At 50.0% G+C, this 14089-nt stretch overlaps 1 protein-coding gene across 1 annotated transcript in view; it reads left to right on the top strand.

Annotated features, from left to right (window-relative positions):
- LLGL1 (LLGL scribble cell polarity complex component 1) overlaps window positions 1-14089 on the top strand; it is an 82575-nt gene that overhangs the window by 51795 nt on the left and 16691 nt on the right. Inside the window, exons 5-13 of the mRNA XM_077918664.1 lie at window positions 2739-2897; window positions 3240-3402; window positions 3940-4075; window positions 4993-5047; window positions 5264-5415; window positions 6652-6869; window positions 7859-7929; window positions 12316-12469; window positions 13788-13892. Coding sequence (XP_077774790.1) covers window positions 2739-2897; window positions 3240-3402; window positions 3940-4075; window positions 4993-5047; window positions 5264-5415; window positions 6652-6869; window positions 7859-7929; window positions 12316-12469; window positions 13788-13892 — 1213 coding nt within the window. The remainder of the gene's footprint in view (window positions 1-2738; window positions 2898-3239; window positions 3403-3939; window positions 4076-4992; window positions 5048-5263; window positions 5416-6651; window positions 6870-7858; window positions 7930-12315; window positions 12470-13787; window positions 13893-14089) is intronic.

Raw genomic sequence — 14089 nt, 5'->3', positions numbered from 1 at the left:
TTATTTGTGCAAGACCTGCTCTTGGCATGGCAAAATTAGAGGGCAGAGATGAGAACAGGCAAATAATAATAATAGTAGTAGTAGCAGTAGTAGTAGTAGTAAAATTCTACCCCGCCACTCTGGGCTGCTTACAGTATGTATTAAAACATAGTGAAACATCAAACATTAAAAACTTCCAGAAACAGGGCTGCCTTCAGATGTCTTCTAAAAATGGCATAGTTCTTTATCTCCTTGACATCTGAAGGGAGGGTGTTCCATAAGGAGGATGCCACTACCGAGATGGAAGCAAGACAGTCAAGCTTTTGCGCAGAGGTAAATTTCAGATGCTGTGGGTTAAACCACTGAGCCTCTTGGGCTTGCCGATCAGAAGGTTGGCGGTTCAAATCCCCGCGACGGGGTGAGCTCCCGTTGCTCGGTCCCTGCTCCTGCCAACCTAGCAGTTCGAAAGCACGTCAAAGTGCAAGTGGATAAATAGGTACCGCTCCGGCAGGAAGGTAAACGGCGTTTCCGTGCACTGCTCTGGTTCGCCAGAAGCGGCTTAGTCATGCTGGCCACATGACCCGGAAGCTGTACGCCGGCTCCCTTGGCCAATAAAGTGAGATGAGCGCTGCAACCCCAGAATCAGCCACGACTGGACCTAATGGTCAGGGGTCCCTTTACCTTTACCTTAAATTTCAGACAGAACTGCCATCAAGGAGACCTATGGTGGTAGAATGTCTGCCTTGTTCAATCCCAGGTTGAATCCCCAGCCTCCCCTTCTACCTTGGAGAGCTGCTGTCAGCTAGTGCAGGCAGTATAAGGCGTCTTCTTCTGTCACTGTGTCCAAAACCCAATGCTCTGGGAACAAGCAAGGGTTTGTCAAGCACATTCCAGCTTCTGCTCTCACTCTGCATGTGCACGGGAGCCGCAAAAAGGACTAGCCGCTTGCCACGTGCGGTGACTTTGCACCCTTCGCTGGCGCCTGCTTCCCTCTCCTGGTTTTGTCTCCCAGCATCTGTAAGCTTGCATCTCTCGCAAGCAGGTGTTGCCGCTTCTCTGTGGTCTCTGCTTCTTGGGTCCGAGGCTCTGAGCTGGCAGCGTGGCTTTAAAAGAGCATCACGGGAGAGGGAAGAAGAGCAGCTTTCTCTTGGACTCCTCTACTTGGGTGTGCGGCCTGTCAATCTTCTTTAAACAGCTACCTGGTGGCGGTGGGTGGACAGCATTTGCCACTGGTGTGTAGACTTTCTCCTTGAAATGCGTTGGCTCTTTTGGGGGTGTTGACTATTCAGATTGGTTTTCCATTTGTGGGTGCGTGCAGTCTAGGACAGTGGTTTTCCAGCCGTGTTTCTGCCATCAGAAATGTGAAACTAGCTTCCCAAGCCATCAGAATCTCAGGAGATTGCAGGGCACAGGGGGTCTCCGTGCTTGGCCTTGACCAGGCATAGGCAAACTCGACCCTCCACATGTTTTGTGACTACAAGTCCCATCATCCCTAGCTAACAGGACCAGTGGTCAGGGATGATGGGAATTGTAGTCCCAAAACATCTGGAGGGCCGAGTTTGCCTATTCCTGGCTTTGACCATTGCAGTGGAAAGACCCCAAGGACTCAGGTCTAGTGCCCCACACAAAAGGAGCAGGTACTTTTTATTTTTATTTGCAAAAATATCTGTGCTGCGAACATCAACAATAAATGTTGCATTTGCAAAACTAGTACAGGGGTCTCCCCGCTTACGCCGGGGCTACCTTCCCGGGCACTATGTGTAAACGTGAAATTGCCTATACAGTCGTATCTTGGTTTTTGAACAGCTTAGTTCTCAAACATTTTGGTTCCCGAATGCCGCAAACCCAGAAGTGACTGTTCTGGTTTGCGAACTATTTTTGGAAGCCGAATGTCTGATGCTCCTGCAGCCAATTAGAAACGCACTTTGGCTTCTGAACGTTTTGGAAGTCGAACGGACTTCCGGAATGGATTCCGTTCGACTTCGGAGGTACGACTGTAGTGGACAACACCATCTAAAAAGCCAAACTCCACCAAAAATCAATAAAAATCTGCCAAAGTCCATCGCAGTCACTCTCTCCAAACCTCTTTTTCTCAAACTCCCAACTCTCCACAGGCTTCAAAGGTCGGCGTAAAGGCTCACGGCTTTGCAGTTGCAAAGGCTGCTGGGATTGCTATCCGTTTTCCTGCCCTTTTGGGGCCATTTTTACAGTTTCTCTCCCCCCCCCCCGCTCTTTTAGGGGCCATTTTTGCTCTTTTCATGCCTCTGCGCCATTTAAATAGATTTATTTAATTATTTCCTGGCACCGCACAGGAGACAAGTACACGTGAGTGGGGAAGACTCCTATATAAGCTGCAACACAAATCAGTAGAAGGGTCTCAGGATAGCTGGATCCCTACTTAGGGAAAGCCTGGGTGAGCAGATGAGTCTTCTTCAGGCGCCTAAATGTCAGCAATATAGGTGCCTGCCTGTTCTTTCTGGGAACGCATTTGAAAGGGCTGGTGCCACCACCCTTAAGGCCCTGGTCTTTGTGGGCGCAAGACAAATCTCGGGGGCAAGCAGCCTTACTGAGAGCACCTCTCCCTAGGATTGAAATGACAGGGCAGGGGTGTGACGACGCAAGGCATTCCTGGAGGTAAATTTGGAACTCGCTTCCTTGGCAAATGCCCACGGCGAGAGGGTGTCCCAGAACACCTTGGAAAACCATTGGCCTGGCGATTGAGCAAGGCTGGCTCCTGATCGCTCTCTTCTTCCTGACAGCTCCCCTCCCAGCATCACCCGGGTGACGGTCATCTTGCTGCGGTCAAGCTGTGACGTGGCCTACCTCGGCACGGAAGGGGGTGGCATCTACTTCCTGGAACTTCCCGGCTTGACGCTGCAGGAGGACAGGACTCTGTACCAAGACGAAGTCCTGCAGAGGTGAGCTCGCCCCGGCGATGCATTCAAAAGGGTGGGGAGTGCAGTTCTCAGAGTGGAAAGGAAATAGGGGTCTTTCCTAACGACTCTTAGCACCTTTAACAAACTGCAGCTCCCAGAGTTCCTTGAGGGGAGCCATGACTGCTTGAAGTGCCATCATAGTGCTTCAAATGTATGGTATGGATGCGGCCTAAGTTGAAGTACCATGTACCATGTTCATATGGTGTGGTGTTTTTTTTCTTAAAAAAGCAATAAAAATATTTGAAAAGAAGGGCTCGATGACCACAGGGTCCCTTCCATGCCTGAAATTCTATTGTTCTCCATCCCTGCCTTTTTATCCTGCAGCGTCCCCGAAGACTACCGATGTGGGAAGGCGCTTGGTCCGGTGGAATCTCTGCAGGAACACCCCAAAGATCCTGCCAAGATCCTGATTGGCTACAGCAGAGGCTTGATGGTTCTTTGGGATGGAAGCACGAGGGAAGCTGAGCACCTCTTTCTGGGCAACCAGGTAACTCTTTTTATTTCCGTTTCTGGGGATTTTAAAAATATCCCGTCTTTCTAAAGAGCTCAAGGTGGCACCCATGCTTCTCTCCAATCTCATTTAATCCCCACCACAACCCTACGAGGTAGGTTAGAGGCAGTGGCTGGCCCCCAAGGCCATGCCCAGTGAACTTCATGGCCGAGTGGGAGATTTGAACCCGGGTCTCCCAGGTCCCCGGCTAATTAACATTCTATGTCCTTTCAAGTGGGGGAGGGGTTACTGTTTTGTTCTTGTACTTATTGTGTATTTTGCTTTTTCGTTTTGTATTTTTACGCTGTTCTTCATCCGAAGATCTCAGGGTGGCATGCAGATTAATTAAATAAAATATACGAATAATAAAATGCCGATGACCCGCCCCCCCTGCTCTAACACGTTCTCTCCCCCTCTGCATTGACCGTTCTGTTGTCCAGAGGCCTTTTTGCCCTTCCCTCTCTCTCTCTTTCTCGCCATTGTGTGTGTCCCAAATGCCTCAGGCCTCATGTTTTGGGTTTCCGTCTTTTGCAGCAGCTGGAGAGCCTCGGATGGGAGCGGAGCGGCCAGACGGTTGTGAGTTCTCACAGCGACGGAGGCTATGCCGTGTGGCCGGTGACGGGCGGCTCGCCAAAGACCCTGCAGCCGGCCACCTCCACTATCCCTTACGGTGAGGCTAATGGCTATAGGGCCTCTATCGGCGCTTGGTCCAGGCTCTACATCCAGGGAACTTGTAAAAAAGGGGGAAACCCTCCTTGATGCACATGTCAAAATCACTTCTCTCCTAACTGTGGTGGAAAAGTGGTGAAAGACTGACTCGTGCAATTTGATGTTTTGCTTTGTTGGGAGCCGCCCAGAGTGGCTGGGGCAACCCAGTCAGATGGGCGGGATATAAGTTTGTTGTTGTTGTTGTTGTTGTTGTTGTTGTTGTTGTTTTGTTAGTATTTCCATTTATCTACCACCTTTTATTAAAAGCTCTCAGGGTGTACAACATTAGAAACTGGCAGCAGAGGCTGGTCTATTAGGGTAATTGGAAGCGACCCTGAGGGTCGTCTAGTCCAACTCCCTGCAATGCAGGAATCTCAACACGCGGTCCCCCATCCAGTTTGAAACCATACCAGAACCTGCTTAGCTTTGCAAATGTGCTAGCGGTTTTATTGCTGCCAGTCTGGGTGGTGGTCTTGGCTGTCAGCTTCCTCTTCCTTAGTCTCAGAATTGCCATTATAGAATTCAACAAGAGAGGAGGATCAGAGCCAAAAATCAGAACATGTTGGCTCTGGATCCTGGGGCAATGAATCCCACAAGTTCCTCCTACTCCTTTTGCCTGTCCTAAGCCTTACTAGTGTCCTCATATAGGTCCCACATTCTGGTATTGTTTGTGAGGAAGCGGGGGGGGAAACACCCCTCGGCATTTTCATTGTTGTTGTTGCTGCTGAGTGTGGCTAGCCCAAAGGGGCTTTGTGAGCTTCACTGGCCTCAAGAAGACCTTTGAATCGGGGGGTGGGAAGAAATGAGCCAGGTCTTTTTCTTCTGCTTGCGTCTTACAAAGCGAGAGCGTCACTCCAAAATCTTCCTCTCCCGTTCTAGGTCCGTTCCCGTGCAAAGCTATCAACAAGATTGTCTGGCAGACGTGCGACTCAGGGTAGGTCTCATGTCTGGATTAAGAGTAGATTTTACTCCTTGCCTGTGCACCTCCTGTGCCCTTGGATTTTGCAACCTGTGCGATATTAACATCCTCTTGGCTTCTTTTCGCCTACGGAGCTTTTCTTTTGCGATGGGGCAACCTGGGCGGGCTCAGAGGACGTTGAAGTTGCATGGCCTTGTTGCCTGACTGTTGTTTCTAACTCCTGTCTTGTAGGAGTCCCTACATCATCTTCAGTGGGGGGATGCCCAGGGCCAGTTATGGAGACAGGCACTGCGTCACCATCCTGCAAGGACAGACCTTGGTCACCCTTGATTTCACCTCGCGTGTCATCGACTTCTTCACCGTGTGCAACACAGAGGTAGAGGGTAAATACCTTTTGATATTTTCAAACACCTCTCTATCCCGCGAGGATATGTTTAGACAACAGCAGCCAATCTGATTTGTTGCATGTATATATCTCGACTTCCCTCCAGAGACCTCAAAGGTGACTTGCACACTTCTCCCCTCCTCCCCCTGCTTCCCCCTTCACCACAACATCCCTGCGAGGTAGCCTGGCCCGAGAGACAGCGCCTGGCCCTAGGCCACCCAGTGTGCTTCATGACCCAGTGGGGATTTGAACCCTGGTCTCCCCAACATCCTAGTCTAGTTCTAATTTACAAATCTGCAGCGTGACTGCGTTTGAAGTATGTTGTGCCGTTCTGGTTGCCCCATCTCAAAAAATGGGTATTGGCGCTTTTAGAGAAAAGATGAGAAATCCCCATAGAAGTTTATAAAATGATACAGTGGTACCTCGCTTCAGGTTACATACGCTTCAGGTTACATACGCTTCAGGTTACAGACTCCGCTAACCCAGAAATAGTGCTTCAGGTTAAGAACTTTTCTTCAGGATAAGAACAGAAATCGTGCTCCGGCGGCACAGCGGCAACAGGAGGCCCCATTAGCTAAAGTGGTGCTTCAGGTTAAGAACAGTTTCAGGTTAAGAACGGATCTCTGGAACGAATTAAGTACTTAACCCGAGGTACCACTGTACATGACCCAGAAAAAGTGGGCAGAGAAAAAAGTGTTTCCCCTTTTTCTCACAACACTAGAATTTGGGGACCCCCCGTGAAGCTGAATGTTGGCAGATTCAGGAAACCTGAAAGAAAGGACTCCTTCACTCAGCATGTGGTTAAACTGCGGAACTCTCTCCCACAGGAGGCAGCTGCCGACTTGGATGGCTTTAGAAATAGGATTAGACAAATTCATGGCTTATTAGCCAGGATGGCTCTGCTCTGTCTTCACTGTCGGAGGCAGCAATGCTGGAAACCACAGGAGGAGAGAGAAAGCTCTTGTGCTCCCGTTCTGCTTGCGGGGTTTCCCAGTGATCCACTGTGAGAACAGGATGCTGGACTAGATAGACCATTGGCCAGATCCAGCAGGCTCTTCTTAAGTTCTTAACCACTGCACCACACAGACAAGAACTCCATCGTTCTCTCCCTCTCTGTTTCCTCCATCTCTGCCTCTGTTCCTAAGTGGCCCTCTCTCCTTTCCTCCTCGGTCCTCCCCAAAGTCGATCTGTCCTGGCACATCTTAACAGGTGCTTTCCTCTGTCTCCCATCCAGAGTTCGACAACCCAACCGCCTTGGTGGTCCTGGTGGAGGAGGAGCTGGTGGTCATTGACCTGCAGACGCCGGGCTGGCCCACCATTCCTGCCCCGTACCTGGCCCCGCTCCACTCCTCGGCCATCACCTGCTCCTACCACATCTCCAACATCCCCCTGAAGCTGTGGGAGAGGATCATCAGCGCAGGAGAAGACCAGAGCCCTCGCCTCCCCTTTGTGGTGAGTTGGCACAGGGACATCCCTCTTTAGGGAAGCTTTTAATGTTTAACGGACTATTGTATTTTAATACTTTGTTGGAAGCCACCCGGAGTGGCTGGGGAAACCCAGCCAGATGGGCGGGGTATAAATAATAAATTATTATTATTATTATTATTATTATTATTATTATTATTATTATTATTATTATTAAAGCAGCCTCGCCCCCTTTGACCCTCTTGCATCATGGCCAGAGGGGGGTCTCGCTTCCTTTGACGACCCCCCTCCCCCAAAAGAAACATGGAGCTGTGCCTAAAGGTAAAGGGACCCCTGACCATTAGGTCCTGTCGTGGCTGACTCTGGGGTTGCGGCGCTCATCTAGCTTTACTGGCCGAGGGAGCCGGTGTGCAGCTTCCGGGTCATGTGGCCAGCATGACTAAGCCGCTTCTGGTGAACCAGAGCAGCGCACGGAAACGCCGTTTACCTTCCTGCCGGATCTAATGGTCAGGGGTCCCTTTACCTTTACCTTACTACTACTACTAATAATAATAATAAAGGTAAAGGTACCCCTGCCTGTACGGGCCAGTCTTGCCAGACTCTAGGGTTGTGCGCCCATCTCACTCAAGAGGCCGGGGGCCAGCGCTGTCCGGAGACACTTCCGGGTCACGTGGCCAGCGTGACAAAGCTGCATCTGCCAAGCCAGCATAGCACACGGAACGCCGTTTACCTTCCCGCCAGTAAGCGGTCCCTATTTATCTACTTGCACTTTGACATGCTTTCGAACTGCTAGGTTGGCAGGTGCTGGGACTGAACGATGGGAGCGCACCCCGCCGCGGGGATTCGAACCGCCGACCTTTCGATCGGCAAGTCCTAGGCGCTGAGGCTTTAACCCACAGCGCCACCCGCGGCCCTGACACTACTACTACTAATAATAACAATAATAATACAAGGGCCTTTGCACTCTTTGGCCACAGTTCTCTTTTCCCACGTTTGTCTCTATCTCTCTCTCTTAGCAGAACTGGCCCATCAATGGAGGAAGGAGCCTCTCACAGGAACCCACCCAGCGGGGGCTTCTCTTGACCGGGTGAGTTGTGTTTTGGTTCCTCCCCAGGCTGTCCTCCTCCCATGTAATGTTGTTTGTGCTGAGTGCGAATTCTTTTGCATTGGAAGGCAGAAGGCAGCTGAGGCAGGATGTTGGAGAGCATCCTTCTTCCAAGCTGGGGGCCCGTCAGGTGGTGTTCAGATGCTGTCAGCACCTACCAGTGTGGTGCTGATGAGAGCTGTGGTCCAGCAGTTTCTGGAGGGCACCAGCTCTGCAAGATTGGGGAAGGGCCACAACTCGGTTTGCTAAACATCTGCCTTGCATGCAGGAAGTCCCAGGTTCAGTTCCCAATAGCTTCTCCTGTTAGGACTCGGAGCGACTCCATCTGAAATCTTGGAGAGGTGCCGCCAGTCAGTGTGTAGACCAGGTTTCCCAAATTTGGATCTCCAGGTGCTTTTGGACTACAATTCCCATCATCCCTGGCCACTGGTCCTGCTAGCTAGGGATGATGGGAGTTGTAGTCCAGCAACAGCTGGAGACCTGAGTTTGAGAAACACTGCCCTACAGCTTTGGGGGCTCCCAGGCCTCATCTGCACTGCACATTTAAATAGAGGGAATGTGAGATCATACCCTTTTTAAATATATAATAAGCAATTCCTTTTCATTGCAGTTTATCTGCTTTCAGACCAATTTAAACAGCTTAAGATTTCTTACATTGCTCAGGTCCCCTCTGCACTTTGCGTCTTCATTTTATTTGGGGTTTGGTTTTTTTTTACAATTACACATCACTATTAATAATAATAGTAAGAAAACACCTAGCGGTTTATAACAGTGGTGCACAAAATCATACAGCAAAACCCATGTAAAAATGTGTTATAGTTTGAAATCAGCTAACCGTAAGGGACAGATGCAGTCTTAACTGACGGAACAGAAGAACTTTCAGCAGTTTTAAGAAGTTGGAATGCAAGGTGCACCTTGTGTATAAAGCAAGCATAGGCAAACCCGGCCCTCCAGATGTTCTGAGACTACAGTTCCCATCATCCCTGACCACTGGTCCTGTTAGCTAGGGATCATGGGAGTTGTAGTCCCAAAACATCTGGAGGGCCGAGTTTGCCTGCGCCTGGTATAAAGCATTGTTTGGTTTGTGGAAGCGCAAATTTGGAACAGGAAGAGCCCCCCCTTCTCCTTGGATGTAGTGAGAATCCCACCCCCCCCCCCCTTCGCTTCTTTTGCTTTGGCTGCCTCGCAAGAATGCATCAGTTGTCCTTGCTGAGGGCTTCCCCTCTCGTTCTCCTCGCCTTCCTTCCCTCTTGGCAACTCCTGAGCTGCTTGGTGTCAAGCGTTACGTGGTCCAGTCTTCACTTTCCCCCTTGGGGAGCGCAGCCAAGGTTTCGCTAGCCAGAGGCAGCAGATGTTCTGGCCTGAGCGGAGGCTTCAAAGGCAGGGAAGTCGGAGCAAGCCGGCCAGATCCTGGCTCGCAGCCAACCTGCGGTGGTCTCTCTGGGCAGGAAGCGGCCCTTTCAGTTCTCGCTTGAGCCGTGAGTTGGGGTCTTTTGGCCACCACACACAAGCCGTTATTCTCTCCGCCCTCCCACCTGCGAAATGGGGATAACCGGTGCAGTCCTACCTTACAGGCATGCTTGCAAGGATTAGAGAGGCCATAATAAACAAAGCACTTCTTACAACTGAAATGTGCAATGAGTCACTTGTTATGGGTTCTTTTTTCCTGGTTGAGATAGCAGAGTGAGGGGGAGAAGACCAGGGAAATCTATTCCAAAGGGGTGGTTTCTCCTCCCTGTATTTTGCTTCTCCTTCCCAACCGCTGCATTTCCCCTCGCCATGTGGAATGGACTGCTATAAAGCCCTCCAAAATGCCGTTGCCAAAACCAATTGCAACCTGATCTCGTTTTCTTAACTCGCTCTCTTTTTCTCTCGCCCGCCAAGGGCAATCTGGTAATATTTGGCATCTGCGCCTCCCGAATTCCTTCAGTGTGCGGAAATAATAAAAAACTGGACTTTTCAGGTTTTGCTTTCGAGGGGCAAAGGAAGAAGTCGGGGAGGAATCAGATGATTGGAAAAGTGTGTTTGCAAAAAGATTGCATCTCCTCTTTGCGCAGGACAGAGTTTGCTTTCATAGTAGGGGTGTGAGTTAGCAGAGCTGAATATATTAGCTGCAATACTGTCAAGGACAGAGTTGTGAACATATTGGCAACCCCAGATTCTTGCAGCCAGATTATTTTGTGGGGAAATCACTTTTCTTCTGCCAGTGAGGTCATTTGTGCACCAGTCTGCAGGACGTGTGGGGTGGGTGTGTTGTTGATGCTGCACCACATCAGCTGTCATCCTTGACCACCGTTAATGCTGGCTGGACCTGATGGGAATTGTAGTGCGACAGTACTTGTTGAGCCAAAGGTTAGCCACAACCGGCCTAGGCGTCAGATGAGAGTCTGTCCCTGCGCAGGAGGAGAAGAGTGTGCAATTTATCCCTTGCCATTTGTAAAATAATAATCATAAAAATGCTTCTGGCAACAGGTTCTGCTAGGTTGTGCCACAATAAGCATGCACACCAGGTGTGTGGGGGGGGGAACCTCTGGCCCTGCAAGCATTACTGAGCTTCCACTCCCAGCACTCCACTCACAGCAAACATGCCCAGGGATGATGGGAGTTGTAGTTCAGCAGCGCCTGGAGGCCGAAAGGTTCCATGCAGCTGAAACAAGTTGCAAGTACTAGTTACAGGTAGGTAGCTGTGTTGGTCTGCCATAGTCGAAACAAAATAAAAAAAATCCTTCCAGTAGCAGCTTACAGATGTTGTAAATAAAAATATGCCCTTTTCCCTTATGGGGTATCCAAGAGCCCATATAGAGTCCTTACATAGGTTCCCTATTGGTAGGAGAGAATAACAGAGGCCAACCAGAGAATATTGAGAAGCAAAGCAGCTAGTAAGCTTGATCTTTATTGATCTGTTGCAACAGGGTACTCCCTCACACGCAGGAGAGGAGGAGGACCCAGAAAGATGGTGTGCAAGACCTTATAAAGACTTTTGAAATTCCCATTCTCTAGATCAAGCCCATCCCAGAAACATTATGCATACATCACAGAAGGGGTGTATCCTAAGACCACCCCTCAGATACATCCCACCTACATCACAGAAATTTAAATGTTGTTTTTCTCCTGTCACAGTTTATCTCCTGTCTGGCAAGTTACTTGATTGGATTGCCTGGGGAGCCTGGCCATTCTTTTGTAGTGGTAATGGTACTTATTTCCTGGGCCAGGTCACAGGCTCACACCTTATTCAAACAGACATATCCTTGAGACAGGATTTGTGAGGAAAGAGACAATGGGGAGGCTTTTCCAGTTTAACCTTGCAGAGAAAGGATTTGGTCAGTTTGGGAATCAAAATGGTTCCAGGTTGGCCTTCCTGTGTTGATCTATGTATGTGCGGTTATGAACATTGCCATATATCTAAGACCATAAAATTCCCATCACACAGACCAACTAAGTTTGTTATTGGTATGAGCTTTTGTGTGCATGCACACTTCTTCAGATACGAAGTGTGCATGCACACGAAAGCTCATACCAGTAACAAACTTAGTTGGTCTTTAAGGTGCTACTGGAAGGATTTTTTTTAAAGTTGCAAGTATTCTGCCTTGTAGGATATCTTTGGGAGAAGCAAAGGCTAAGGCAGTGGTGTCCAAACTTTTTTCAAAGAGGGCCAGATGTTATGAATGAAAGGGCCGACCAAAGTTGTTGAGCTGGATTGGGACTGGATTGCACCGACCGGCAGGCCGGATTAGGCCCCCAAAATGGACTTTGGACATGCCTGGGCTAAGGAGTCAACCCTACACAAATCCGGAGTGGAGTCCCTAAGGCGGTTGGATGGTGCCTTGGATGGTGCCTTCCAGCAACTCCTGCAGCCAAGTTGGCACCAAACGTCTTGCTCTGCTTTCTTTTGGACCCCATCAGCGAGGCCGGGGGGGGGGGAGGCTTGACATCTGGGCTGCTCAGGACCTCCTTATACACTGCCCAAGCTTGCACCCTGGGGAGGTCACTTGGGTGCTACTAACACAGCAGTTTGCCTTCACCCTCGGAGGCGCACTCCATTGCCTCTTGAGACAGATGCCGACAAATTCCTTCTCGGAACCCAAGCTAAGAGAGTCCCAGGTCAGAAGACGAGAAGCTGTGAGAGCAGGCCCATCTAGTTCAGTTTCCTGTTCTCCCAAGTGCCTCAGCTCCGGGGATTCACCAGCGGTGAGATGGCTCTTGTGGGGTCTCAGGCCTTGCTTGTGGGTTTCCCAAAACGGGCATCTGGTTGGCCACTGCGAGAACAGGAGGCTGGCCTGGCCTGGCCTGACCAGCAAGGCTCTTCTCACAATCTTAGGGATATTTTTCACAACCAGCCTTTGCCAAAAACAACCTTCCTCTCCACAGGCATGAAGACGGCACCGTCCGGTTCTGGGACGCTTCGGGAGTCTCCCTCAAGCCGCTGTACAAACTGGGCACGGCCAACATTTTCCAGACGGACTGTGAGCACAACGACAGCCTGAACCAGTCTTGCGAGGAGGACTGGCCGCCCTTCCGGAAGGTACCAACCCCCCCCCCTCCAAATGCCTTTGCACCGGTGGGTGGGGGGCTCTTTGCTCATTGGGGCAGAGTGACTCCTCTCGTCTCACAGTAGCTCTGTGTCTCTTGAGCTGTGCGGTTCAACAGGTATAGATAGAGATCTTCCCATTGCCTTCCACCCCCATTGTTCAGCCCGGACACTGAGGTCCAGCTCCAATGACCTTCTGGCGGTTCCCTCACTGCAAGAAGCAAGGTTACAGGGAACCAGGCAGAGGGCCTTCTCGGTGGTGGCACCCGCCCTGTGGAACACCCTCCCGTCAGATGTCAAAGAGATAAATAATTATACGAGCTTCGGAAGACATCTGAAGGCAGCCCTGTATTGGGACGTTTTTAATGTTTGATGTTTTAGTGTGCTCTTTTATCTGTTGGGAGCCACCCAGAGGAACTGGGGCAACCCAGTCAGATGGGTGGGGCACAATCAACAACAACAAGAGCAACATTAACAAAACAAACAAACAACAATTGTTAGTTACCTTGCTTAGGGAGAAATCTTTGTTTTATGCCTGCAGTCCAATCGCAGGTTACCAGTAAGTCCCTCTTCCCTGGGAGTTCTGGGAATTGTAGCTCTTTCAGAGGAATGGGGTGTGTGTGTCTCTGCTCCCTTAACAAACTATAGCTCCCAGGGTTCTTTGGGGGAACTAGCGTCTCTTGCAAGTGGTAGGGTACGGCTTTGAATGCACAATGCTGATGGAGCCTCAGAGTAGAGAAGCAGCTCGCTCTGTGTTGATTTCTGCTACGTCGGTACTCGTCTCCCTCTTTTCTAAACAAATTCAGCAATGCATCTTTTAAAATCAGTTCTCTTTTCTAAAAAAGATTTGGCTATTGCTTGTGGAATTGTGCCCCCAAGTGGAGGAAGGGAGTCATTGCAGCTTTTGAGCTGGATGGAAACTTTCGTAGTCTGAACCTCATCTACTACGTAAAAGTATTTATTGCCTTTTTTTTAAACAATTTTTTTTTTAAACAAACATTTGCATGCTTGCTCATTGAGTGCAAGGCATCTTTCCCACCCCACGCCCTTTTCGACCCATGGACTGTGGGGAGAGGGGGCAGTGTTTTCAGTATCAACCAGTTTGGGAAACTTTGTTCACGCGGTCTGATGAAACACTGCAGAAAGATACCCGTTGTGATCTTCTCTTCTACTCCCACCATATGAACACACACTCCAATATATACAGCACTTGACTGCTTTCTTCTTACAGAGGGAATTGTGTGGCTCTGATCTTCGTATCCTTTGCTTCTCTCTCTCCCTGGAAATGAATGCATGAATATCTGTCTTCCAGGTTGGCTGCTTCGACCCTTACAGCGATGACCCCAGGCTGGGGATTCAGAAGATTGCTCTGTGCAAATACACAGCTAAGATGGTGGTGGCTGGCACAGCAGGGCAGGTAACTGGGAAAGGCGTAATTTTTCTGAACCCTGTGATGCAATCCCTCCTAACCTGCCCACACCTGCATGGCCCGGAAGCTGCAGCGGCCGGGCAAATGATGAGGGCAGGTGGTCAATAGCATGCCAGACCTCTGCTTAAGCAACCACACTGCCATGCCGGGTTCCAGGTTATTGTGCTGCTACAGTGGTAGCTTGG

Source organism: Podarcis muralis, chromosome 14 (assembly GCF_964188315.1).
Source record: "Podarcis muralis chromosome 14, rPodMur119.hap1.1, whole genome shotgun sequence".
Lineage (NCBI taxonomy): Eukaryota > Metazoa > Chordata > Lepidosauria > Squamata > Lacertidae > Podarcis > Podarcis muralis.
Note: the sequence above shows the minus strand (reverse complement) of the source record. Positions and strands in the feature narration are given on the sequence as shown.